The following is a 24102-nucleotide window of genomic DNA, read 5'->3' as shown; positions in this document are numbered from 1 at the left end:
ATTATTTCTGACTTCTAATGCAATAACCTGTGTTTGTATCTGATTACATTTTAATTTCAAAAGGAAATACACTAAAATTCCCTTTAATAACAGGAGGCTTACACCCCTTGGATGCAGGCAGAGCAGCCAAACTTTGCATTGGCCTGTTTTTAACTAGTGGATTCTACTTTGTATTAATTATTTGCATTCGGCAAATCAAGCCAACCTGCAAATATAATTGTTAGCTTGCTGTGCTGAACCTATAATTTGAATGTATTTGTACTGTGACTGTGCCTGCAGGCAGCACATGCAGTGGGGGGACTTGAGCCTCAGTATGTTTAAACATGCGGTCATCAAACTCAAACATCAGAAGAAACAAATCCACAAAATAAGGAATCATTAAAGTTAAGAATATTTATTGCATCCATTATTGGAAAACACACTTCACTGTACAGCATTCATCCATTTGTAATGGAAAGATGATTAAAAAAGAAATTTCCAATCGCACACTGTGACCACGAGCGACCGTCGTCCCCTCACAGGGAACCGGAGTGCTAACACCCGGGGCTTAAGCGCTAAGCAAACTAGACTGGATTACAGGAAGGGCTGTGACCTTTAACCTCTGCTAAAAGCTGCTTCTTTTCAGAGGCATTGTTATGATATTAACATCTGTTTATTCTCTTCTGAGGACCAAAGAAAAAACCCAAAACAAGCACAGCTGATGAACTGAATTTCAGTTTCACATCAAGTCACACTTTAAAACGAAACTTTGTCCAGTCTCTGACAGTAAAAGCAACTCGGCATTAATAGAAATCACAACCTCTCTTTGCATAAGATACATGTTATAAAGTGCTTCGTGTACATACAATACAATTACAAAACGCATTTTAAGCTGCACCACCATCACTGTTTTACAGATGGATTTCAAATTGTATTTGGTCACAATTGCCACTCACTGAAAGGGAAAATAACATGAGTAAAGTGTCGTTTTCACTTGTGTTAATGTGGATGTTTGGACAAACCTTCAGCTTGTTTCTGATTAACTATAAAAAGTGTAAGGAAGCAAATAAAGGTCCCTAAGTATATGAATAACAGAAATCCTTATATATACATATAATTTTGAGGACCCTGATTTTAAAAATTCAATGCGAAGATAAGTTTAGCCGCTTTTGGAAGAGGCGAACGTTTCAGTCCGATTGAGTGTTACAGACACCCGTGCACCCATGCGTCCTCAGATGAGCCAAATACTGATTCACGGAGCCGGGCCACGCAGCGACCACGGCGTGGCACATGATTTTAAATCAGAAGGCATGTGGATGTAAACGTCGTTACATGAAGAGCGTTTTAGGCACAACAGTTTCAGCTTTCAGGAGGATTATCGGCACCCGCTGCCACTTTGTGGACAAAAGGAGGGAACGATCAGGGTGGGGGGCTGGTGGCAGGCAGTGGATGTCTGTGGTCAGGTCGGCTGGGATCCTGTTGGAGGATTTATTAATATATTTTCAGGTCTTGCATCTTTTGATTCTGTCCACATTTTTTGGCAGTTCTTGGGGATCTTGCTGGTGTGGTTTGCTTCCCGCTCACTTGAAAGATCAAAGTCACAGGAACTCGGAGCACTGAGGTGCAGCGCTCTTGTCTGCATCCATTTATTATTCGGTAAACGCCTTCCACCCACGCTTCAAGAAACATCTCCAGAGTTGACAGAAGAGCGGGAACTGTCTGCAATCAGTCCTCCGTCCCAGATGTTCAGTTAGGCCACAGCCTGAGCGGCCTCGGGTACGAGGGAGGAGAAGAAGGTTTTGAAGAAAACCCAGGCCGTCCACATGACGGACACTCGGTGAGGAGGCACCAACACCGCTGTCATCGTTCCCTCTGATCCTTCAGCTGCTGGTTCATCCTGCTGTCTGTCGGCGTGCTCACCTGCCTGAGGAGACACACGTCACACATCAGCCTGCAGCATTTAATTCACCCACTACAGCAAACATCAGGGCCTGTGTGCAGGTTAGCGACTCGACCTGACCCGGGTCTCACTGCTAACTCATTTCAAAAACATTCAGTCTTTTCTCAGTGTGCAGCATTTAGCTGGAGTTTCATCAATGTAGGAAAAAGTGAACAAGAGAGAAAAATGATGAGTTTCTTACTGGATTCAGGTTTGGGTTCCTGTTCTGGTTCTGCTGGTTCTCAGGGGGCTGCAGCTGGTTGGGTTCTGGGACCTGCACTCTCCTTCTGAAGGGAAACCAGCCGACGGTGTGTCTGGAAGACAAGGCAGGAAATTCAGGGGTTACAAGGAAAAGCTAACCATCTATAATCCTGAAAGAAGCTCCAAAGGTTTGTAACATCACATCGTGGTTGGAGCTTCCTGCACCGTGATGCCCACATAGAGCTGCCAGTGCCTGGATTCAGCACGCTAGTCTCCATCAGAACGCTGGATCAAGAGCTCAGGCCTGTGGTTAAAAACTTCTTGCCCCCCATTTTCTGCTCTCTGTGGTTAAGGAAAACTGCTGCACCACCTAAACACCAGTTAGATAAATCTGAAAGTGAACACTAGGGGTCAGCAGCGGGCAGCTGGGTGCAGCACAAGGCTCGAAAACATGATCTCACAGAACTCGATATGAGTCATTTATTGAGAAAAACTAAATGTCAGATCAGATTTCTGCTTATGATGAGAAGCTGAAGACATTACACATGACATTTAAGCACTTAATAAAGTTGTCACGGCAACAAAACACGTGAGCGCTCGTCTAGAGCCTTTTATTCCAAAAACTAAGAAGTGATTAGAAACTAACTGCAGGTGATGCTTTCAGTCAACCTTCAGCTGAGTGCTGACACCTGTGAACTCATTTGTGAGGATTTAAAGTCTACCATCATGATTAAAAGTAAAAAACAAAAACAGAACTGAGCCGTAGAGGTCGTCGGTCAGCAAGAGGGAAGTGGGCCGGGAGCAGCACGGCTGATGCTGACAGCGTGATCTCCAGCCTCAAATAAGAGTGAAAGCACGACCAGCAGCAAACCCTTCAAACGAAGCCTTCGGTGAGCGCTCCTTTCTTTAACAGCTTCCAGAGTTTTAAGATTTAAAGAAAAACTTTTTAAAGGAAGCACATCCTGCCAACACGGCTGATAGATGTCAACAGCAACTCGTATGCGTCACGATAGGCTATCAGTGCAGCCATCATTAATGAAATCACTCGACTTTAAGTCAGCAGTACACAGCTGAGCCCGGAAACTCCCTCCTTCACAGAGAGATGCAAATATTTCAAAGCTTTTGCAGTAAAAATGATTGTGTGGCAGCCCCGCAGCACGAGGAAGTACTGCGGTCTGAGCTTTATCAGTAAGAGGAAGTTCAGGCTTTATTCAGTGGTTTAGACTCACTTAGGACAGGAGTCAGTACATATGAAGAAGCAGAGTACTGACAGAAACATGACTGATATTCGTCGACCCAAAAGAGCAATAATGTTAAAAAAAGAAATGACACTTCATTTAACTCTGAACGTGTCTGCTGTCAGATCATAGGTCTACCATCTTCACTTCTAATGCACTTCCACTTTAACAGTAAATCACTGAAAAAGTTTATTTTACTTTGAGAGGTGACGGTTTCAGATCATATTTACATTTTCATATTTGTCTCCTTTCCTGCACAATACCAAGAAGTTGGCAAAGGGTAAGCCGCTCTATAATAAGGCTGCCCCTGAACAGTACGGGATAGAAAGAAATAGTTTGTTTTTCCACTAAATTACCAGGAAAGTAGTAACTGAAGCACCTGCAGTGCTTAACTTATTCATTTGTCTTCTGTAGCAGTGGTAGAATAGTTATGTTATATAGTTTGTCTTGCATATTTCCACAACCATATTCATAATCACATACTGTGTATGCTACCGTTGCATGCATGTATTATCTTACTTATTTTTAATTTGTTTGTACTTTTTTGGTATTTTTCCTTCTGATATCTGTACCTGAGCTGAGCTAACGCAAAAAATTTCCCCGTCCTGGGATCAATAAAGTCTTATCTTAAAAATCTGACATTGCTGCCTTATTTTAGTGTACCTATCACTAAATATCAAGTGTAACCAAAGTGTTACCAAAACTGCTCTAACAGCAGCTCGAGTCTAATTTGTACAGGTCTGCTAGACAAATAAATATAATATTTCTTATATCGGTCTGTATAGGGACCTTTTTTTGTTCCCCTTGCTGGTGTAACAGGTTTAAAGGATCCATGGCCTGCAGGTGGGGCTCTGTGTATACACACTCCGTCTGTGACTCAGACAGGCTGCTGGGCTTTAAATGGGCGAGGCGTGTTGGTGTGCAATTCACCAAGAGACGCTAAAAAGGGAGAACTCAGAAAACCAGACTCTTGTTGACCCCTGTGACTTAAATCTAGTGATTACAGCAGCTCTCTGAACCCACAGCTGCACACTTACAGGTACATGAGGAGCAGGGTGCCCATCACCAGCAGGAAGCGGCTCAGGTTGGAGTTGAAGTACACGATCATCATCAGGACCCCGAATCTTGCAGCAGAGTACAACCAGTCCAGCCAATCGCGCTCCATGCCCTCCTCGTCCTCCACAACGGCTCCGCCCTGCGCGTTCATCCGCATGTTCTGGTTGGCCTCCCCGGGGTTGATGAAAGCGCCATCCTGCACTGGATTCTGATTGGCTGGCAGGTTGTTGATGGGGTTCTGATCAGCTAGCGGGGCAGGGACGGGTACTTGGTGGGCGGGAACAGGAGGGTACTGGCCAATGGTTGGAGCTGTTGTGGGAATGCTGCCTGCTGCTGCTAAAGCTGCATGGCTGGTGATGGGAAAATGAGAATTAGTAGTCAGACAAACACAAGACGTGGCTGTGGGTGTAAAACCTTCAGTGTGTGAAGCAGAACTCACTATTGCATATAATACTGTCGAGCGTAGACATGCTGGAGCCACAGCAGCTGCTGGGGGCTGTACAGGGAGTAGGTGGGAAAGGTTGGCTGGGTCATCTGAGGAGCTCCAGTCCTGCCGGGGACATGACACAAGACTGTTAATCTTCACTTCTCTTTAGGAAACAGAAATCATTTTCTGACATCTGCAGTCGTTTATACGCGAGAGAACATCTCTGTGCTGGGACTGTGTTTGCCTTCAGTCCCATACGTGGAGTGCAGCAGAAAGAGGCCGGTACAAAGCAGAGCAGGCACTGAGCGATGGTGGGTTGCAAAGCGGCCTGCAGATGCACAGCAACTGTAGACTAAAGCAGCTTTAATACGATGAATAAAATGAGATTTAGTAATTGTATGTGTAGAGCGGGGTCAGCGGAGCTCCAACTAACATCAGCTGATTTTTCAGCTATGCTTGATTATTTTCAGTCTTCTTGGTTCCAGGAACTACAGTCACCATCTCTGTTTGTTAGTGGTTACTTTTGAAAATTCAAAACACTTTGATATTTGCTGTGAGCTCCTGAAACAGTGATCTTTGATACTGGTTCCAGAGGTAGTGCTCTGCACTGCTTAAATGAAATTAACTACAAATTATACCTTAATCCACCTTAAAAGCAGCTACATGTTTGCAATTTAAAAACGGCCTGACACAGAAAACAGTGGCCCCTCAGAAAGCACAACCTGCAAAGCTGTGGCTTCTTCCATGTTCTGCATCTTTATCACGACTGATGATTTTTAAGTTCAGCTTTTGGGGTTTTTGTTGAATGTCGCTGACAAACAATAACAAAGATCCAGAAATCACATGATCAGGATTCGACTGTTCTTCAGCTTTTAAAAGGTTAATTTAACCGAAGGCCACTTGGTTTTGAAACTGGGATTCCCCCAGTGGGGAAGTGGAGAAGGGAAGTCAGCGATGGCTTACTGTACAGTTAGCAGTCATAGCTGCGTTGTATTAAAGGTGAATAAAAAATGTTCAGTGGTTTGGCTGCATAGCGGTCATTCTCTCTGACAGTGCAAACACTGCTGCGATGGATTAAAGCACACTGACACACAAGCTGAAGTTCTTCCTTTGTTGCTTACATGGCAGCAGGAGGCCACACTGGAGTCTGTGTGTGTGCTGGAGCTGCGGAGGCCGGCCTCCTCTGCCGCAGCTCTGGTGGGCTGGGAGTCTGGGCTGGTGTGGGCTGTGGACTGGAGGAATGTGGCTCTTTGGTCTGCAAAGGAAAGAAGAGTTTGATGTCATTTTTTTTCTGCAAACCCCCCCAAAACAAAATAAAACAAACAAAAAATCCCCAGCAAGAAACATCTGCTGAGACCTGTGTTATCAGATCTACCACATTTTGTTTCTGCAGCTTTGTTTCCGGCTTGGAAGTGTACTGATACTAATGCATGCCAGCTTTAGTGTCTGGGCTGACTTCTGGTAGATAACAGCTGAAGCAGAACAGTTCCACTACACAGCGGGGCAACAATAAGGGCGGAGGTGAAGAAGCACATCTGCAGCGCTCTTTACCACAGTGTCTTGAGGTTACTTACAAAACCTCACACTGATTTCTTGATTGGAATTTGTCATCATCAGAGCCCAAACTAACTCAGTCTGAAAATATCCTCGAAACTTCAACAAAACTTACAAAATATTTAGAAAAGCATTTGAAGTGCAAACTACACTGTTGCCTCAGCCAGGTGTCATTTCTGAGACACAAGGATGGTAACAGACGGCACACAAGGACGCTGTGTGAAACTAGCCTGTATGCAAACGTAGGGACACGAGGGCGGCATGAAGCCAGCTGCTTTGTTTACAGGAGCTCAGAATTCAAATACCTCACCAACAGGAGTTTCGCTGTGAACATGCAGGTCTTTATAAAGCCAGGAGGACCGAAACAACGTGCTGATGTTAGAGAAAAGTCACTGGGTGTTACTTCTAAAGTGTTCTCACCTTGGGTCTGGCTCCCAGAGGTCCCTGGGCAGGATTCCTAACAGCACACACCAGGTGCAGTGTGGGAATTGAGTCCGTCTGTGGAAGTGGAGGTAAAACAGTTAAACAACATGTGACATCCACCCAACACATACAGACTTGTGTCTGAATGAACCCCGATTAAACTTTGAGAACCTCAAAGCCTGCAGAATTACACCAACGTACGAGCTCTGGAGGCCACTTAACGTCACCTGTGTCGATCCCACAGACTCTGATTATGAGGCATGTTTACAGCCTGGTTTGAAAAATGTTTTGGCCTGCACTGACCGTGAATTTCTTTAGAACCCGAACGTACGATTTGGGGCGTGGCCACGGTGACTTCCATTAGTGCCATATCTAGGGATTGGTACCGGTGTCCGGTGCCATCATGGCACCGGTTCTGACATAAACGGTAGTAACCAGACTGAAAAGCAGCGCACATTTCGGTGCTTTATTTCGGTGCTTTTTTCCCCCTGAGATGTCATACACTTTAGATTCTAGCCAATCATTTTACGTTTCCGAGGATAGTAGGCGGGCCCAGATACGTACGTTCTTTTATGCAGAGCTACTGATTAAAAATGCCCAAGGCGAAGCGGTCAAAGTCTGGCTGTACTTCACAGCAAAAGATGCAAACTCAGCAGCAACAAGTGCTTTAAGGTGATACTGTGATACTGTCAAAGGAGGTAACACCTCGAATCTGATGAAACACCTGGCGACGCAAAGAGTTTTTTTAAAAAGCTGAAAAATGCGGCGTATTTGATAGCTTGCTGCGAGACCTCACACCGAGCACATCTACTGCGGGTGTGGTGCCTGTTATCGACCCGGAGTTAGCAACATCCCCCAAGAACCCGAAGAGGAGAGTCCTGGCCCCTAGCCCTGCCAGTGTAGCAGAAATGATGAGGATGATGAAGCAGCAGCAGCCGTTCTTCTCTGCGTGAGTAGCTTAATGTTGTTCATGTGTAATTTACGTTGAGTAGGCTAACCACGTTATTACATTAATGCATGTAAGGTGAACTAGCAAACATCATCATAGCTACATGCTGCTGTCTTCTTGTTTGATAGAGTGATACCATATATGCCCTAAAGCTGCAGAAAAGGCTAACATTGTTATCTTTTTACAAACAGCTAAATATGAGAGGTTTTAGGACAAAGTTTGTGTTTTCCATTGTTTAAGCACCGGTTCGAGCACCGTTTAAGCACCGGCACCATTTCAAAAGTACCGGTTTGGTACTGGTATTGGATAAAACCTAAACGATACCCATCCCTAGCCATATCAGGCAGATGATAGGGGTCTACTAGCCTTCATCTGTGCTCATTTAAGCCACTGAACTAAACCAACTTGTTTGTGCTGTTGATGCTTCTGTGGAATCTTTTTCTCAGAAATAATGAAGTCATTTTGTACGACAGTGTCCAGGTTGTGACTTTTTCTTTTTGCATGTGGCCTTTCACTGCAGTGTGTGTGTGTGTCTGATAACCAGTGACAAATGAAAAGAAAAAAAACTGCACTCTTGACCCTTACAGTGAGGGAAGCATGGCTCTGGTACGGTATGAAGCTCTTCTGCTGGGTTTCTGTCTACTCAGAGTAGCCAGTGGTTCTCAAACTGTGGATGACCATGGGAGGAAAAAAAACTGAGACTACGCCAAATCAATGATTTTTACAGAAAACAAACAAAAAAAGTCCACAGTTATTTTGTTTCATTACAGCGCTGTATACAACTGAAATTTAAGTTTATATCTCCATCTCACCCTATCCCTGGCCTCCTTCACTACAGCCATGAATCCTCACTGAAGTCCTTTTCTTTTCCTCCTACCTCGCAGCACCATCTTCATCATCCTTTGTCCAACAGATCTGCTATTGTCCCCCCTGAACGTGTCCAAACCATCTCATCCTCAGCTCTCAACCTTCTCAGTCCGAGCTGTCCCTCTGTTGCACTCTTTTCTATAGTGGTTCCTCCCAGCGCTGACAGACAGTAAGATGAGTTTTGTTTGTTTTGTTTTTCTAGTTTAAAAGGAAGTGGGGTCGGGCCCACAGAACTAAGGCCGCAGAAGCTCCAAAGCTTGCGTGCAGGTTTTCTACAGCTGTATGCTGATTGGTTTACAGAATAAATGGCTGACAGCTCCTTTGTGCACGGTTGGTATTGTCTTACGTCTATCATGCCTTCTCAGGCAATGAGCCTCTACTGGGATTCTTGAACAAAAAACATGAAATAGTCTGTCCTAGTTTTTGTGGCACAGCCCTTTCACAGGTCTCAGTAATTACTGTGTACTTCCTTATTCTCCTACAAGCAGCAGTGAGAGCAGCCCTCTTCCACCAGTTTGTCACCAGCATAGTGGCACATAATCAGCTCGTGACATTTACAACTTGACATGACAGCTCGTGCTATCACACACACCTGTATGAAGAGTCCATTAATGTGCAGGTTATCAGGCAGCAGTTTGCCAGCGTAGATGAGCCTCTGGTCACTCACAGCCTGGAGACGAAACAAGAATAAAGTCAGTAACGAATCAGATCTCCTTGCTGCTTTGGGTTTGGTGGGGGAGCTTGTTTTTTTTAAGGTACTAAACTGAAACCATGAAATATGGCCAAAGTCGAGTAATTTGTTTGCAGTAGATCACAAAGACTTATATCTAATTGTAGTAAAAAAATAATTCTTAGTATCAAACAAAGAATAAACAATAAAACAAAGATTTTGATGAGAACATTTCGTAACCAGAAACACATGGCCAAGTTCCCACAACATTTGGGTAAACAGACGAAACCTGGCTCCTCACTTGAACCTTTTCAGTCCACTGCCTGTGCCTGGCTACACCCCACTGAAGCGTAGATCCTTTGCTTCTCTGCTTCCTGTCCAAAACTGATGTTTGACATGTGTAGTCCCCCCCGCCTAAGACACACCTCTGGATGTGGTCTGAATAGCACGAATGTTCCCGTGAAGTTGTACTTATTTCAGAGACATAACTACAGAGAGATACCAAAACAACAGACAGACAGAAACACGTGTTCACTGCAGGTGTGTCAGTCACAGTTCAGTTTATTAATTAAACAGAAAAAAAATGACATGACTGCGAGCTCGCGCTCATGGGACTCGCAGGCATGCTGAGCTGGTTTCGTGTGAGCGCGCGCATATACACGCGCGTGACCCGGGAAATGGCTGACAGCTCCTTTTTACTCTCATCACATTCCACAGCACAGCCGCGAATAGCTCCGCCGCCCTCTGTGTAAACTCACCGGTTTGGTCGGGTAGACAGCGGACAGGTGCGCTTTCAGCTCCTTTATGGTCCACTGCAGGCTCACTCCCTCGATGGTCCGGTCCTCCTGAGCCTGGTTGGGCGTCTTTATGATGAGAGTGATCGCCTTTTGTTCAGAATTTCCTGCATCCATTTTTACCGTCTGCCGGTTGTAATGGCGATGTGTGAGCTAGAAAAACAGGATGTCTCCGTGACTCGCTGGACTCCCTAACACGAAGAACAGCCGGGGGAAAGTGCGTCTTATGTCAAAGAGAAACTGCAGTGACCTGGGTGGCTCTAGAAGTGTCTCCGCTGGTCCTCATACGGGACTTTAGAGGAGGAAGGTTGTTTCCAAACACACTGTGGCCGCTCCTGATTGGCTACCGTCTGCTCGCGCTCAGACGTGGAGGTTTGCAGAATATTCGCCGCTTGAGCATGCGCAGTTATGATTATGCTTCCAAAGATCGTTTATTTAGGAATAACCCACACTCTGGTGCCATTTGAGAAGGTATCGAAAAGCAGAGATAAACGCGCTTAGACCCGGGCTAAAGTCCAAGTAAAAAGCGAACACACACCACCAAAGTGAAACATTTGTATGTTTTCTTTTGTACACTTCCTGTGAGCTTTCTTCAAGGTTTTGCTTTTGCTGTTTTCTAAAACACAGTCATAGTGAGAGCTCCTGTCAACTTCCGTCTCTGATAAGAGAAGCAAAACTATCTCAGCTGAAGTTGCATCAGGCGTGTTACATCAGCTGTAAACTTTCAGATATTCCCACAAGATTTATGCAGAAAAGTGAACGGAGCCACAAGATGTTAACGACACGTCTGAGCAAAACATCGGAATATAAATACTGCCGTGAAAAAATGACCAGAAACTACAACAGCACCTTTAAACATATTTAATACTGTATCATGTTTTGATTATATGCATATACTTACAAATACAAGTATTTATTAATTTAATGATCGATTTATTACATAGCTCGTTGGTTTAACTACAAGAGAGTTACAACAAGGACATGTTGTGATACCGTGTGTTCCCATTGTACCTCATTACCTTAATATTGTACCTTAATATTAAAAAGAGTACTGAAGACTTTATTTACAAAGTTAAATTAGACTGATGGTGAAGCTATAGGAGACCATTGCTCCTGTGCCACAAATCAATAAATAGAAAGATTTAAAAAAAAGAAGCATTAGCATTTTCTGTCAATATCAATTATCTGTCAAACAAAGACCTGCATAATTATTTCAATTATTGATGTTAGCTATATTTATTATTTTTTATTGTATATTATGAAGTGGAGAGTGCAACATTAGCATGAAGGGACCCTAACTGACAAACAGAGGACACTGTACAGTAGACGTCTTTTGACTAATTTTTGTGATCAGAGTTAATCAAAATGTAACAAAGCATTTCATGTGCTCATTACTGAAGAAAGTACATTCACTGATACCTGAAAATCAAATTACAAGAAATAAATCTATGGAAAAATAAATGTCTTCTGTGGCCTGAAAGGTGTTGTAATGTCAGGATAACTGGTTTCATATATGTCCATTGGTCTCACTGGAGATGTTACTGGCAGTAGAAGGTGAGAACGTTCTCCTGGTTTCCTCTGACCAGAAGGACTGGAGGTCTCAGATCACGAGACAAGAAGTCGAGCCAGGCTAGGTAGAGCGTGCTGGGACACACTCCTCTCCTCCCCACTGGCATGGTGCTGTCAGGAAACACAGCAAACAGCTGATTTTCACCCAGTAACAATGAGCTTGAAACATTCTCAGGTGAAAGCTTCACAACACCTGTAAACTCAGCACTTTCCATCATTTATTAAATAAAAGCAGAAAAACTACTCACGTTATAATGAGAGCGGCCTCTCTAGAGTAATCCAGCAGTACCTCATTTAGACGGATCTGGCGAAGAGACTGAATTCCACAGGAAAAAACAAACAAAACGTTCAAACTAAGATGGGATGCGCGAGGAAAGAAGAAATGTTTTGGCTTGGTTTAAACATATTTGATCAGTTTGTGTCTGACCTTGGCCTTGTTCTTCTCGAAATCCTGGTCTGTGATCATCCAGGGCTCCTGATGTTGGCTTGCACATCCAGAATCTGAGTCCGGCTTAGAATTTGTATCCACCCTGAAGCGACTGACCATCTTCTCAAACTGATGGACACTGAAGCACACAGAGACAGAGTTTGGAGTTATTCTATCTCAAATCATCGTGGGCCTTCTGTTCAACTGTCTGGTTTTAAATTTTAGCTTCACATATCATACTGTACTTTAAGACTTTTTTAAGTCTTTCAAATTCATTTAAATAAATCAGCTGTAGTCTGAGATAGACACATTATAAAATAAATAAATAGGGAAGCTAAAACTTTATATCTCCCTATATATGCTCAAACTCTGAACCAAAACAATCCTGTTCAAATCTGAGACGCCCGAGCAGAAAATGTAAAACAATTGCTGATTAGTTTTAGAAGAAAAAACTCCTAATTCAGCTAAATTGAATATTTTTAGATGCAGCAGCTCATAAATTAAGTGAAATCTTAAAACAGTTATCTAAAGATTTTTCTGAAATACTGTGTTCAAATATATTCTTTGTCATAAGCAACAATCTCTAAAGTCAGCATGGCGACAAAAGCTGCAGTTCGTCTAATGGCCACTAGAGGCCGCTTTCAAAAGTGAGTCAGTCCTCATAGACTCTCCCGGCTCTTCACAACAGCTGTTTGGTGGGTGGGGATATTATAAAAGATTAAAGTTAGTGATTTGGCTAATTTACTTCATATACCACAAAAAAACAAAACAAACAAAGCCTAAAATAAAATTAAAAAACCACAAAAAACTGAGTGATCGGGATTCTTATGTTAGCTGACAGCAGCTTTTTTGGCTCACATTCCCAAACATCCATCCTTCATTCTCATCTTCAAGCTTACTTCATCTGCTGAGGAGGCTGGTTGATTTCAGGAAGGACTTCGACACTATGGAAACCAAGACGGAACTTCTTGATCAGCTCCAACACCCTGGAAAGAGAACGTGAGGCTGGAGTGAGCACATGTCTAACAGCGTGCAGTCTGTGTCTGCGAGAACGCAGGATGTCAGACCATATACTGCATTTCCCCGTTTCTTGGGAAAACAAAGTAAGTCTTTCTGATGGAATATAGACTGATGATGGTGCAAGATTGTTCAATTTTACGGTGAAAATAGCAAAACTTGGCTGTCAGTAAGATTATTTTTATATTACTGACCAATTAAAAAACAAACTACAGTTTGACTCTAAAGTGCTGCGTTCCTGAGATGATTTGGGCATTTGGAAAAACTCCAAGAGAAGAAAGAAACTTTTTGAAGCGATCTACACTGTAGACCTGTGCATGATACTTACTCCTGCTTCTGCTCGTCCTTTTTCTCTGCGTCTCCTCCCACAAACACTCGGACCTTACACTTGGCCCAGCGCTTTCTGCGGGTCAGCAGGTAAGGCAGCAGCAGGGTCAGACCTGGAATACACACACACACGCACGAGGAGTAAATGTCTGTGGACATTCTTGAATTAAGACATAAAGCAGGCGACTAATGGAGATGTACTCGGACCTCCATCATCAGACAGCCAGTACACGTCGATGGTCTTCTTTCCCTGTTTTTTCTGAAACTGTGTACTATGCTGAGGCTCGGGCTCGATGGAGACAGAAGCTGCAAACAGACAACGTGTTTTATAGAATTTAAATGACACCATAGAGGGTCTTTGGGTATTCTGTGTGTCTGTGATATTATCATGCATTTACATACATGTGGGGTTTGTCTGAACGCAGGAAGGAACAGAGATGCTGTTGATGCTCTCTGGTCCACCGTCAAAACTTGGATTAACTGAAACAAAAACAAGAAATTTCTTTGCACATTCATTTATTTGCAGGCAGCTACTTAAAAGATGATGGATAAATGTGGACTGCACATCCTAGCACGCCTCTTGTTGATGCCAAGAGCAAAGTGCCGTGGGAACGTAGCAGTGGCTGCAGCATTCCCGGGTTCATTGATGTGCAGCCTGCTGCGATATGCATGCAGGCTCTCACCGTGTGACTGAGAGGGACTGGAGACCTCTAATCCCTCTCTCATCCTCAGCACGCACACGCCAAACTGCAGGTCGAACGCATCACTGAAAGCGACATTTAAATGAATGACCATGTGCATCAACACACACTCGTACCCTTTAGCTTTTATGGAATTGAGGTTCAGTTTTTAAACAATAAATATTTGATATCGCAAAAATAATACTCTGTTAGCAATACTTTAGCAGCGGTATTGGTCATAAAAGTTTTCTGGCTTACCGCATTACTCCTATGTAGTTGTGAGCAGCCTGAGGTGTGTCACTCCGCCAGTCTTTCTTGAAACCCATGATGAGAACATTTGGCTTCACACGGCCCAAACCTGCCCCCTGGTGGACAGTCAGAACACCAGCAGGTGAGGATTCACGTGTGCTTTTCACACCTCAGTCACTACAAAAGGGCAGCACTGGCATTGTGGGTGGGCCTTGCCCCTCAGCCCAATTCTGCTGATACATCTCAACTATCAATTACAGTATTTCACCCCTGACCTGTAGCAACACGTTAACCCCAGATTGCAGATCTGCAGCCACCACTCCTCTGTAGAACGACCCGGCCTTCCTTTTGTTGAGCCAGTTCAGGTGACTGTCGCTCATGGCCTTCTCCAGTACTGAAGGAGAGGGATCATCCTGCGAAACACGGGGAGGAAGGTAGAAAGATTTCATCACTCCGCTTTCAAACAATTAATCATTGTTCCGATTATTGTTTGGATTTATTGTGCGATCAGTGGGAGAACTCACAGTTAACACATTTCCACACAACATAAGACTGAGATCTTTTGTGAAACAGCTGACGAGGTCCACCAGGGCTGGACGACTGCTGGGAGGGCCCGTTAGCACCAAACACTGGGGCCTGAAAGTGTTGGAGTTAGATACGGAGCAGTTTACTCTTCATGTCTCACGTATTTTGTCTTTTCTCTTCCTGGAAAATCACTAAATAAACTTCTATCAGTCCTACTCTGCTTTTTGTCTGTGAAGGTTCTCAGTCATCCAGGTCATCGTAGTCAAAGGAGCTTGCAAAGAAAAGCGTCTGGACTTACAATAACAAGTCTGCTTTTTGTATCTTGGTGCATAAGCTAGACTTTACCATTTATTTTTGAGGGGCATGTCCTTGGTGACCAAGGTCATTGCAGTCCTGAAAAAAGTCACTAGACTTCATGTTTTCATGAATCCAGAAGAAGTTAAAATAAGCATCAATCGTTCCAGAAACATTGGTTCAATCTTAGAACGTAAAAGTAAAAAAAGCTTTGCTTTAAAAGTGTTCTTCCTCCCCACCGTTGCCATAATGTCATTATGAGGTTAGTGAAAGTAACTGAAGTGTTGATAAAGTCCTTCAAAACAAACTTTAAACTACTGCATTTCAACCGTGGATCCAACTTTAGTAATAGTATAAAAACTGGTAACACTGTTGCAAACTGAACGAAAAAAAAAGAATCCCCTGGACTAAAGAGGAAACTTAACTTCATTTAGGATCTCCAGAAACACTCATCCAACCTTCAAATTTTGATAATAATAATAATACATAGCATTTTATTTGAAAGCACCTTTCAGAACTCTCAAGGACACTGTACACAGCAGAACAATAAAAGCAACATAAAAACAAGCAGTTTAAAGAATCATATAAGACATAAAACAAATTTAAAATAGCGGAGTGGAGAGGTTATGTGGGATAAGCTATTTTGAAAAAGTGAGTTTTGAGTTGGGACTTAAAGAGAGAGAAGGAAGAGATATTTCTTAAATCAGGAGGTCAGGAATTCCAGAGTCGAGGAGCAGAGGAGCTCCCCATGGTGGCAATACCGGGAGAGGGGACAGAGAGAGAAAGAGAAGAAGAAGTCAGATTTAAAAGTGAGTTCCTCAAGTGTGAGCTAATAGTGGATCTTCAGCTGTTTGGGGTGTGTACCTCACAACAGAAAGAGACACTGGAGAGGCTCACCTGTAGTTCTTGACGTGGTCCTCTACGCTGTTGAGGCCTGCACACCTGCTCAGAGCCATGTTGTAGGAGCTCGCCTGCACTGATGAGCCCCAGTTCACATCTAAACGCAGCAGAGAGGGAGTGAAGCAGCAGCATGGCTTTGTTTTTACACACGTGTGCGTGAGAGAGTTTGTGTGTGTTTACCTGGCTTCTTGTAGAGTGTGTATGCCAACAGAATAAAGACGACGCCAAAAGCAATAAGGGCCGCCCACCACGTCAGCAGGAACATGATCACCACGGAGCATATGGCGCCCAGCAGCGACAGCCACTTACTGTAGAACCTGAAGGACGGACGCCAACCTGCACACACAGACAGTTAACATATGTTCATATTTTAACTTGAGATGATGATTCATTCTTATATACAATGATAAAGTCAGCTCTGCCATCTCTCAGCTGGTTACCTGGTGAGTTGGTGATGGATGCGTGGAAGCAGCTGAAGTTGATCAAAGCGTAGGAGCAGAGGAAGAAGTTGGAGATGATGGGCGCGATGGTGTTCAGCTCAGCTGGTGATGCAATAAAAGAGAAGAGGATTTGTTTGTTTTCTGTGATGGCTTCACATGAAAAAAGCGTTTGATATGAAGCCGCAAGGAAAAAGCTTGATAGCATAATTAATAACTTAATACAGTTTTGATTTGGCATTAACAGATATCAGCAGTAAGATGAGCTTAAGTACTTGGCTGCCTTTGGGCTTCATAGAGCGTATGCCATCACACATATCAAAACTGTTTGATTTCATGTACATTTGGTAACTTGGCTGACCCTTTACAAAGCAAACGCTCCTACTGAAACATCTTACTGGATCTTTATGGCGCTCTGTAAAGCTACAGAACAGTCATTTAATGTGCAAAACGGTTCTTTTTAAACGTTCTCTCTGCAAAGAGCTGGTTTATTAAATGCTATTGAAATGCATTTAAAGAAATGACATGAATTTGACTAAAGGGATTGAAGATTTTAACTGATCCTATGGTTATTATGATTTTATTAGATAAATTATATGTAATATGATTATATGAAATAACATGTATTTCTAAACAGTTTTGAAGAATTTTTTTTTCTTAAATTAGATGAAAACAGCAGAAATGTTTGTGAATTAGGAAACTCTTTCTCAGCAGCTACCCATCATTGGTAGTCTCTGCTGTTTGGGTTTGAAATGTCACTCACATACTGACATTTAAAACCCCAACAGCAGGGACTACTAATGATGAAAGATGGACACACTGTTCCCAATGCAGAAGTGCCTTGAAACCGCATTCTTTCTAACTGCCAGCAGGGGGAGACTCCTCCAGTTTGTCAAAAGCATTTTGATTGCTGCGTCTATGATTCCGTTATTGCCCTCTGAACCTGTCGGGTATGCCTCTAACTCATCTTATTTGAAAGATATTACACAACTCGGACTCTTTCAAAGTCTCACCAATGAGGATGAAGCAAGCAGCGATGATATATGTGAGAAGGTATCCTCTGATCGGTTCATTGTTCTTGCCATAACTTTTGCCAAAGAAGCCAATGAGAGGGTAGAGCTGATCCTTACACAGACACTGTGAGGGGGGGAAAGGTTAGAATAAGAAACACATTAATACAAGAAAGAAGACACTCAGGGACTTTCATCGTTAAAGCTGAGTTTGCGACCTGTGGAGTAAGAAACAAGAAAATGTAATATTTGGTCTAACATGTTCACCCTGTGTCTAAACAATATTCCTGCAGATATCCCAGATTCCTCTCATACTCTATAAGTGAGTTTACTGCCCGTATCTACGGATGTGAGACTTCATCTCTTTAAGCCACAGTAAAGCAAACACTCTGTAAAAACATTTAAAGAGTCACAAGAAATATCTGATGGTTGTAAACCTCCGTGAAGACCGACTGTGCGTGTACCTGGAAGACTTTGGGAGCAGACACCAGGCAGGCCAAAGCTGATGACAGAGTGGCTCCAAATATCCCAGCTGTGATGAGAGGGCCGAAGGCTGACACCAAGCTCATCGACTGCAGACAGAAATACGCTCACTCAGTACACTCAGAGGGCAGAAACATCTTTGTGTTTACAAGGTGACCTGCTGTGGCTGCTTAATAGAATGGGAGTGTGACCGTGGAGTGACAGTAAGGGGAAATTACAGAAAAGTAGTGAAAGTGTGTAAACGGGATCACCTTAGTCAGGTAAATGGTCAACGGCCTGTATTTGTATAGCGCCTTACTAGTCCCTAAGGACCCCAAAGCACTTTACACATCCAGTCATCCACCCATTCACACACTGGTGATGGCAGCTACATTGTAGCCACAGCTGACAGAGGCGAGGCTGCCGGACACTGGCGCCACCGGGCCCTCTGACCACCACCAGTAGGCAACGGGTGAAGTGTGTCTTGAAGGACACAACGACCGACACTGTCCAAGCCGGGGCCGGCAACCTTCCGATTACAAGGCGAACTCCCAACTCTTGAGCCACGATCGCCCCATAGGTAGGACAGGGTAGAACAGACTAGAAGTTTCCATGATGACCAGGAAGAAAATGCAGCACTGACTTTTATTTCCTGTGTGTGTGTGTGTGTGTGTGTGTGTGTGTGTGTGTGTGTGTGTGTGTGTGTGTGTGTGTGTGAGTTGACCTGATAGTAGTTGTGAATACCATAGACGCACGTCTTGTTGTTGATGCACCCTGTGAAGTCCCAGCCATACTGGCATGCTGTACCAACACAATCCTCGACTGCTGATGAGGGAGACAGCGTGTCGTTCAAAACGCCAGACGCATCCCGCACCACGCAGGATCCTGGGAGGACACAAAGACGAATTTAAGGGTTGCTTTTTTTGGTCTCCTACAGGAGGAAAACTGTGCGATCAGGGAGCTGTAAAACAACAATTATTGGGATACTATGCACATAGAGCCGTGTGTGTGCGTTATGATAAAGTGTGGTGGAAACGGCTGCTCTGGCAGAAACTGCAATAAAAGTGGTTTGGATACTTTGCAGGTGCAAAATGTAGTTACAAGACTTGCTTGTAAGCTTATTTCACATAAATAAAATAAAAAAGTATCAACTCTAAAGCAGAGCTTTTTCCAGAGGCATGCAGTACCAATGGTAGCAGAGATGATGAGGTAGGATACTGTGGTCCAGAAAATAGCCAGCAGCGTCCCTCGGGGGATGGCCACTGCTGGATTCTGAGGAGGAGACGACAAAGGCTTTTAAAAACATGAACATATGTAAATTTAATTTAAAGCTGTGTGTGTGTGCATGAAGCCGACTGGCTTATCTGTATATTATTCCCACTATTAAAAAAAAGAAAAGAAGCATTTGTATAACATGCCTTCAGATCTCCGGAGATGTTCGCTCCTGCCAGGATGCCCGTGGCAGAGGGGAAGAAAATGGAGAACATGCCGAAGAAGCTGCCCCCTGGCCCCCGATAGTCAGGTACAAAATTTGCAGCAAAGATATTTGCTGTTAAAGGGAAGAGAGTGAGTTTACAGGAGAGCTCGGCAATAAACTACCGTAAACTGCAAGACCGGCTCACTGCATAGTCACCTTTGTAGCTAAAGAAACCTTTGGATTGTTTCTCAGGTGAAGCAGGAATGATTGTTCCAACAATGTAACTGGCAAATGAGACCATGATGACTATGAAGAAGAGAACCTGTGCCTGTGGGAGGAAGAATAGGCTGTAAACATGCAGATGCACACACTGTAAACAAAAGATGGACAAAGTCACATCGTTATGCATCGATTATGTATCCAGGTTGAACTAAAAAGCAGTTTTTTGATTTTAATTTTTAATTTTATTTAGATTATTTATTGAGCCAGAAATGAAGGTGGTGGAGATGGAAACATGGAAAGCTTGGTTAGCAAGCATAAACACGCCCATGCATGAATTAAAAAAAATGCAGAAAAAAGGCCATTAAAATGTGACAGTTTCACCAACGCAAACTTCTCAGCTAACGGAGGCGAGACCCAGGAGCTAAGCCTGCCTGTGCCAGCACACCTTTCAGTTAAGAACACCACACTGCTGAGTTACCAAAATCTGAAGGGGACATTAGCTACTTTTGCACCAGGCTGGAAACGTGTTAATTTTATTGCTGAAGTGTGGCTCAGTCTTTCATCATTGGCGGCTGTGACTTGGTGTCTTGCTTGTCGGGTTTATCACAAAGACTAGCGTCAACATGCTAACTAGGAAGAGGGCGAGTCCTCTGCTTTTATGTGAAAGAGTGAGATGGCTTCAAAAATGTTGCATTAATGATTTTTCCAGATACCGGACTGGTTAGGGACTCTGGCTTCATAATCTGAATACAAAATTAGCAAAAATTCTATTCATTTAAATCCAAACCACTATGGCAGCTTATCATAGTGTCACATACAACTGATAAAGCTAACCTTTGACTCCCAGGCCATGCCAGCCATTGAGATGCCCAGCAGACATGTCACCGTGATGATGCCGATGATGCGGATGTCGTTAGTTCGATCCACCATGACGGCTCCATTTTCCTGATGGCGCACAAAGACATTTCACGCGTAAAGACAATGAACAGACATTATTTACTGTATTTTATAAAAGCGCACGTATAAAACGGCATGCTACTCACACGCATGAGGTCAGTAACAGTCTCAGCAAAGCCCACGGTGTGCATCGCCACAGCTACAGCATTCGCAAAGGCAAAGATGAGACCGATTGACCCGCCGAGCTCTGGACCGAGGCTGCGACTGATCAGAAAGTACGTCCCGCCTGCAGATGAGAGGGTAGATTAAAAAGTGAGCACTGTGTGTGGAATCAGCAGCATTAAAAGTAAAGAGCTAGGCTGTTGCATGTGGCAGTGAACAAATCCAACCTCCTTTGACTTTGCCATTGGTGGCGATGGCTGAGGTCGAGAGACCAGTGATCCCAGTTATAGTCGAGGACAGCAGGATGATGACCCAGGTCATCCCTGATGAGAACAGGGAAACACACCGTGAGTGTGAGGGATACTCACCGTCTGGGAAACATGTGCCGTGGATAAAGGATGCTGTCGTTGGACATACCTATACCAGCCTGAGCAGTAATCCAAGGCAGCCTCAGGTACAAGATCACCCCCCATATGTTCAACATGCAGCGGATCTGAGAACAGATGCAACACTGAGTGAAGCCTGCTGGTGTCTAAGTATCATCAACGGCATCACTGTGGAGGCTCAGTAAAAGTCCTGTTTCTGTCCCAGCCTACATGCACGGTGAAAGTGAGCTTGTAGAAAGTACATCAAATATGAAATCGTCATCAATCTACTTTTTTTGGTTTTGGAAGAAACTTAAAGTTTCACACGGGTAATATTTTTAACTTCCTTTAACAATAAGTCGTTGACTGTACTCTGTAACCCTTTAATGCCTCAGGGAGTCAAAAACAAGCAAACATGTTCAGAAACAATTTCACATTTTCACAGCTTCACGTGCAAAAACAGGCGACAGTTAAATTACATTAGTCTCAGATTTTAATCTTTTCTAATTCCTTGTTTAAGTTGAATTAAGTTGCAGGAAACACAAGACGAATGCTGCTTTAGAGGCCTTCAACGTTAAGTCTAAGAAAAATATCTTTTAACTTTACGTATCTGGAGATTCAAGATTGCTCCAAGTTCAAAAACAGCAGCAGAAAAATCGCCTCCCATCGGTCAAAGCCTCCACCTACCATGACCCCCTGCACCCATCCAAAGCGCGTGGGTTCAGTTGGCGGCTCCTTTTGCTCATCCTCATCTTCCTCAGAGCTGTCCTTCCCTCCTGCCTCCGCCTGTCCACCTGTTGTCTCTTCATACATGGGAGGTCTGGAGTCATCCTGCTCAAGACACAAAACCAAACTCAGTTCTTCTCTCTTAGTTTTCGTAATTAAATAAATAAGAGATCCCTCACCTCAGGGCCGGCGTGCAGCTGGAACAGAGACGGCCTGAACTGCCTCCGTCGGCCCCACACCTCCGTGTTGGCATAGAAGTCGTAGCGCGGCGGGGCATCCAGAGTCTCGTAGCCAGTTAAATCAACAGATACGCGAGATGCGACACTGCTGCCATCCCCATCACACGTGTAGTAATCGGACTCAAAGCCTCCTGATGTCGCTTTACCATTAGCCACTGGCGCAGGGAGATTGGCTCTGTAGGCAGCCAGGCGAATGCCATCATTGGCTCCTTGTAACTCCATTCAGAACAGCAGAATTATCTTTTTAAAAATGTCTGTGACCACGAGTCTAGTGAAGAAAGGGAGCAGACGTTGAGCGTCCTATCCCAGCGTCTGAGTCAGTGACTGTGCAGGAGCCATGCTGTAGCTCAAGATGAAAGAGGCGTTGGTTTTATATTTGACCTTAACTATGCAGGAAGAGCCTGAAGCCGTGGTAGAGGGCTAGTTCAGTGAACAATTAAACAACTTATTACACAACCTATTAAGCCTGACACGGACAATTTCACATGACAGGGTCAGCCCCTTTTGGACTGAGCAGGGCCAGTTAACACACGGTTCCATTTTTATGGAGTCACATGCGCAACGCCCTTCAACACTTCAAAGTTTTCCAAAAGCTCAAATAATGGAGGAGTTACCAGAAGTGGGGGATTTTATAGCCTGTGTGTACTTCTTATTGCTCAGTTTCGAGAAGTTGGTAATCTCCTGAGGGGACTTTTGGTTAAGATGTAAAACAGCATCATTACAGACAAACACGCACCTGCAGCATATCCTCGACAGTTAAATCAGTCAACAGAGCACGAAAGAGTTTGAAATTATCATGACTTTTCCAGTCGCATTTCAGTTTCACTTGTTTCTCTGCATCAAACCAATATGGTGTTAATTATACCCTAACAATCAAGACAAATATCTAATGTCTGAAAATGTAAATTTAGAAGAAAAAAAATCGACTGGATATTTTGTTTGGATATCTTGGCTAAAAGACAGAGTTACAGACAACATGCATCACTGTGAAAGTTCTTCTTGGCGACGCTACACAGCACCACAAACGTGTATCACCCAAAATGGGAAGGGGGGGTCAGGAGGGCACTGGCCACCACCCAAATACTGGGCCTCCCCTGGCAAGACTGCCCCATGTTGGCAATAATTTTAGTAAACGTGAGCAGAAGACCGAGGAAGACACCCTACAATGAGCTGAAACATTTACTTATTCATATAGAATTGTTGTCATTCACACTGTGCCACTTTGTCGGCCCCTCACAATTTCCCGTCGCCACCCCCTCCCCTCCGTTGTTCTGTTTTTGGTGTACCACCCCAATATTTTCAGGTGCCTCGATGTGGCCACCCCTATGAATACGTTCTGGAAGAACGTCATTGTTCCCCCACAGTAACAAATGCCAACCTCACTGTTTAAAAGTCACAGGCTCTCCATACAAGCTATGATTAATGCAAACTTTCACAGAGATTCGTGTCATATTTACTACTGCATGATGCATGACAACTAAAAATGATCTTCAAATATTTAGTTTGTTGTGTGAGATCCTTTAACCTCCTAGCACCTGGCGTCCACATATGTGGACATCACATGTTGGGTTATTTAGACCAAAATACTCAATTTTGATACGTTTCATCTTTTCAAATTTAATGAAGATCAGATGCTTTTAGTCTTTGCTTTAGAACAATTTAACGTGAGCGTGCCAATCTGTGATTACAGCAGAATCGTCACTTTATCGACCACCACATGGAAACATTATGGAACAAACATACACCCGAGACTGTGACAAAATATAACTTTTAGTCTACTGTAAACCTAGAACGTAACCAACCCGTCCTCAGAAACAACAGTATTAACACTTCACTGATGTATTCTTTTCGTACTCTGCATCATGTTGGGAATAAACCAGATTAACTCATACTACATGCATTCATGGAAAGATACAAATGGTTGTTAATCTGACAGATGTAACTTGTTGCATCTCTTCACGCTGCTTTGTCACAGTATAACACCGTCACTCAGCTTCCTCAGACGTTCTTGTCATATTCGAGCTGCAGAGCACCTGAAACATTTATTTTGCTCACAGGACTAATTCTGTCTTTTTCTGGA

General features: G+C 43.7%; 3 protein-coding genes across 3 annotated transcripts in view; 1 reads left to right on the top strand and 2 right to left on the bottom strand.

The window, feature by feature from the left end:
* The window catches only part of LOC146706796 (uncharacterized), a 378960-nt gene that overhangs the window by 141445 nt on the left and 213413 nt on the right, over positions 1–24102 (top strand). The gene's annotated exons all lie outside the window — the stretch shown is intronic.
* Positions 379–10436, bottom strand: herpud1 (homocysteine-inducible, endoplasmic reticulum stress-inducible, ubiquitin-like domain member 1). The gene is made up of 8 exons (XM_085465039.1): positions 10062–10436; positions 9226–9303; positions 6815–6892; positions 5962–6095; positions 4853–4963; positions 4395–4763; positions 2121–2232; positions 379–1903 (listed from the first exon to the last, which is right to left on the bottom strand). Exons 1-8 carry the CDS (start codon positions 10212–10214, stop codon positions 1730–1732), a joined length of 1209 nt encoding a protein of 402 aa, XP_085321165.1. The 5' UTR covers positions 10215–10436; the 3' UTR covers positions 379–1729.
* Positions 10944–22275, bottom strand: slc12a3 (solute carrier family 12 member 3). Its single transcript, XM_085465040.1, has 26 exons — positions 21963–22275; positions 21745–21888; positions 21110–21185; positions 20920–21015; positions 20677–20816; positions 20468–20578; positions 19628–19739; positions 19413–19543; positions 19182–19266; positions 18719–18879; positions 17997–18104; positions 17536–17659; positions 16526–16627; positions 16266–16421; positions 16083–16182; positions 14891–15002; positions 14642–14779; positions 14376–14482; positions 14121–14203; positions 13840–13917; positions 13645–13743; positions 13439–13550; positions 12993–13079; positions 12094–12232; positions 11915–11982; positions 10944–11777 (listed from the first exon to the last, which is right to left on the bottom strand). Exons 1-26 carry the CDS (start codon positions 22242–22244, stop codon positions 11636–11638), a joined length of 3093 nt encoding a protein of 1030 aa, XP_085321166.1. The 5' UTR covers positions 22245–22275; the 3' UTR covers positions 10944–11635.

The sequence above is a fragment of the Copadichromis virginalis genome, linkage group LG7 (assembly GCF_057382275.1).
Source record: "Copadichromis virginalis isolate Kocher_CV1m ecotype Utaka linkage group LG7, C_Virginalis_male_GT1.1, whole genome shotgun sequence".
Taxonomy (NCBI): Eukaryota; Metazoa; Chordata; class Actinopteri; order Cichliformes; family Cichlidae; genus Copadichromis; species Copadichromis virginalis.
Note: the sequence above shows the minus strand (reverse complement) of the source record. Positions and strands in the feature narration are given on the sequence as shown.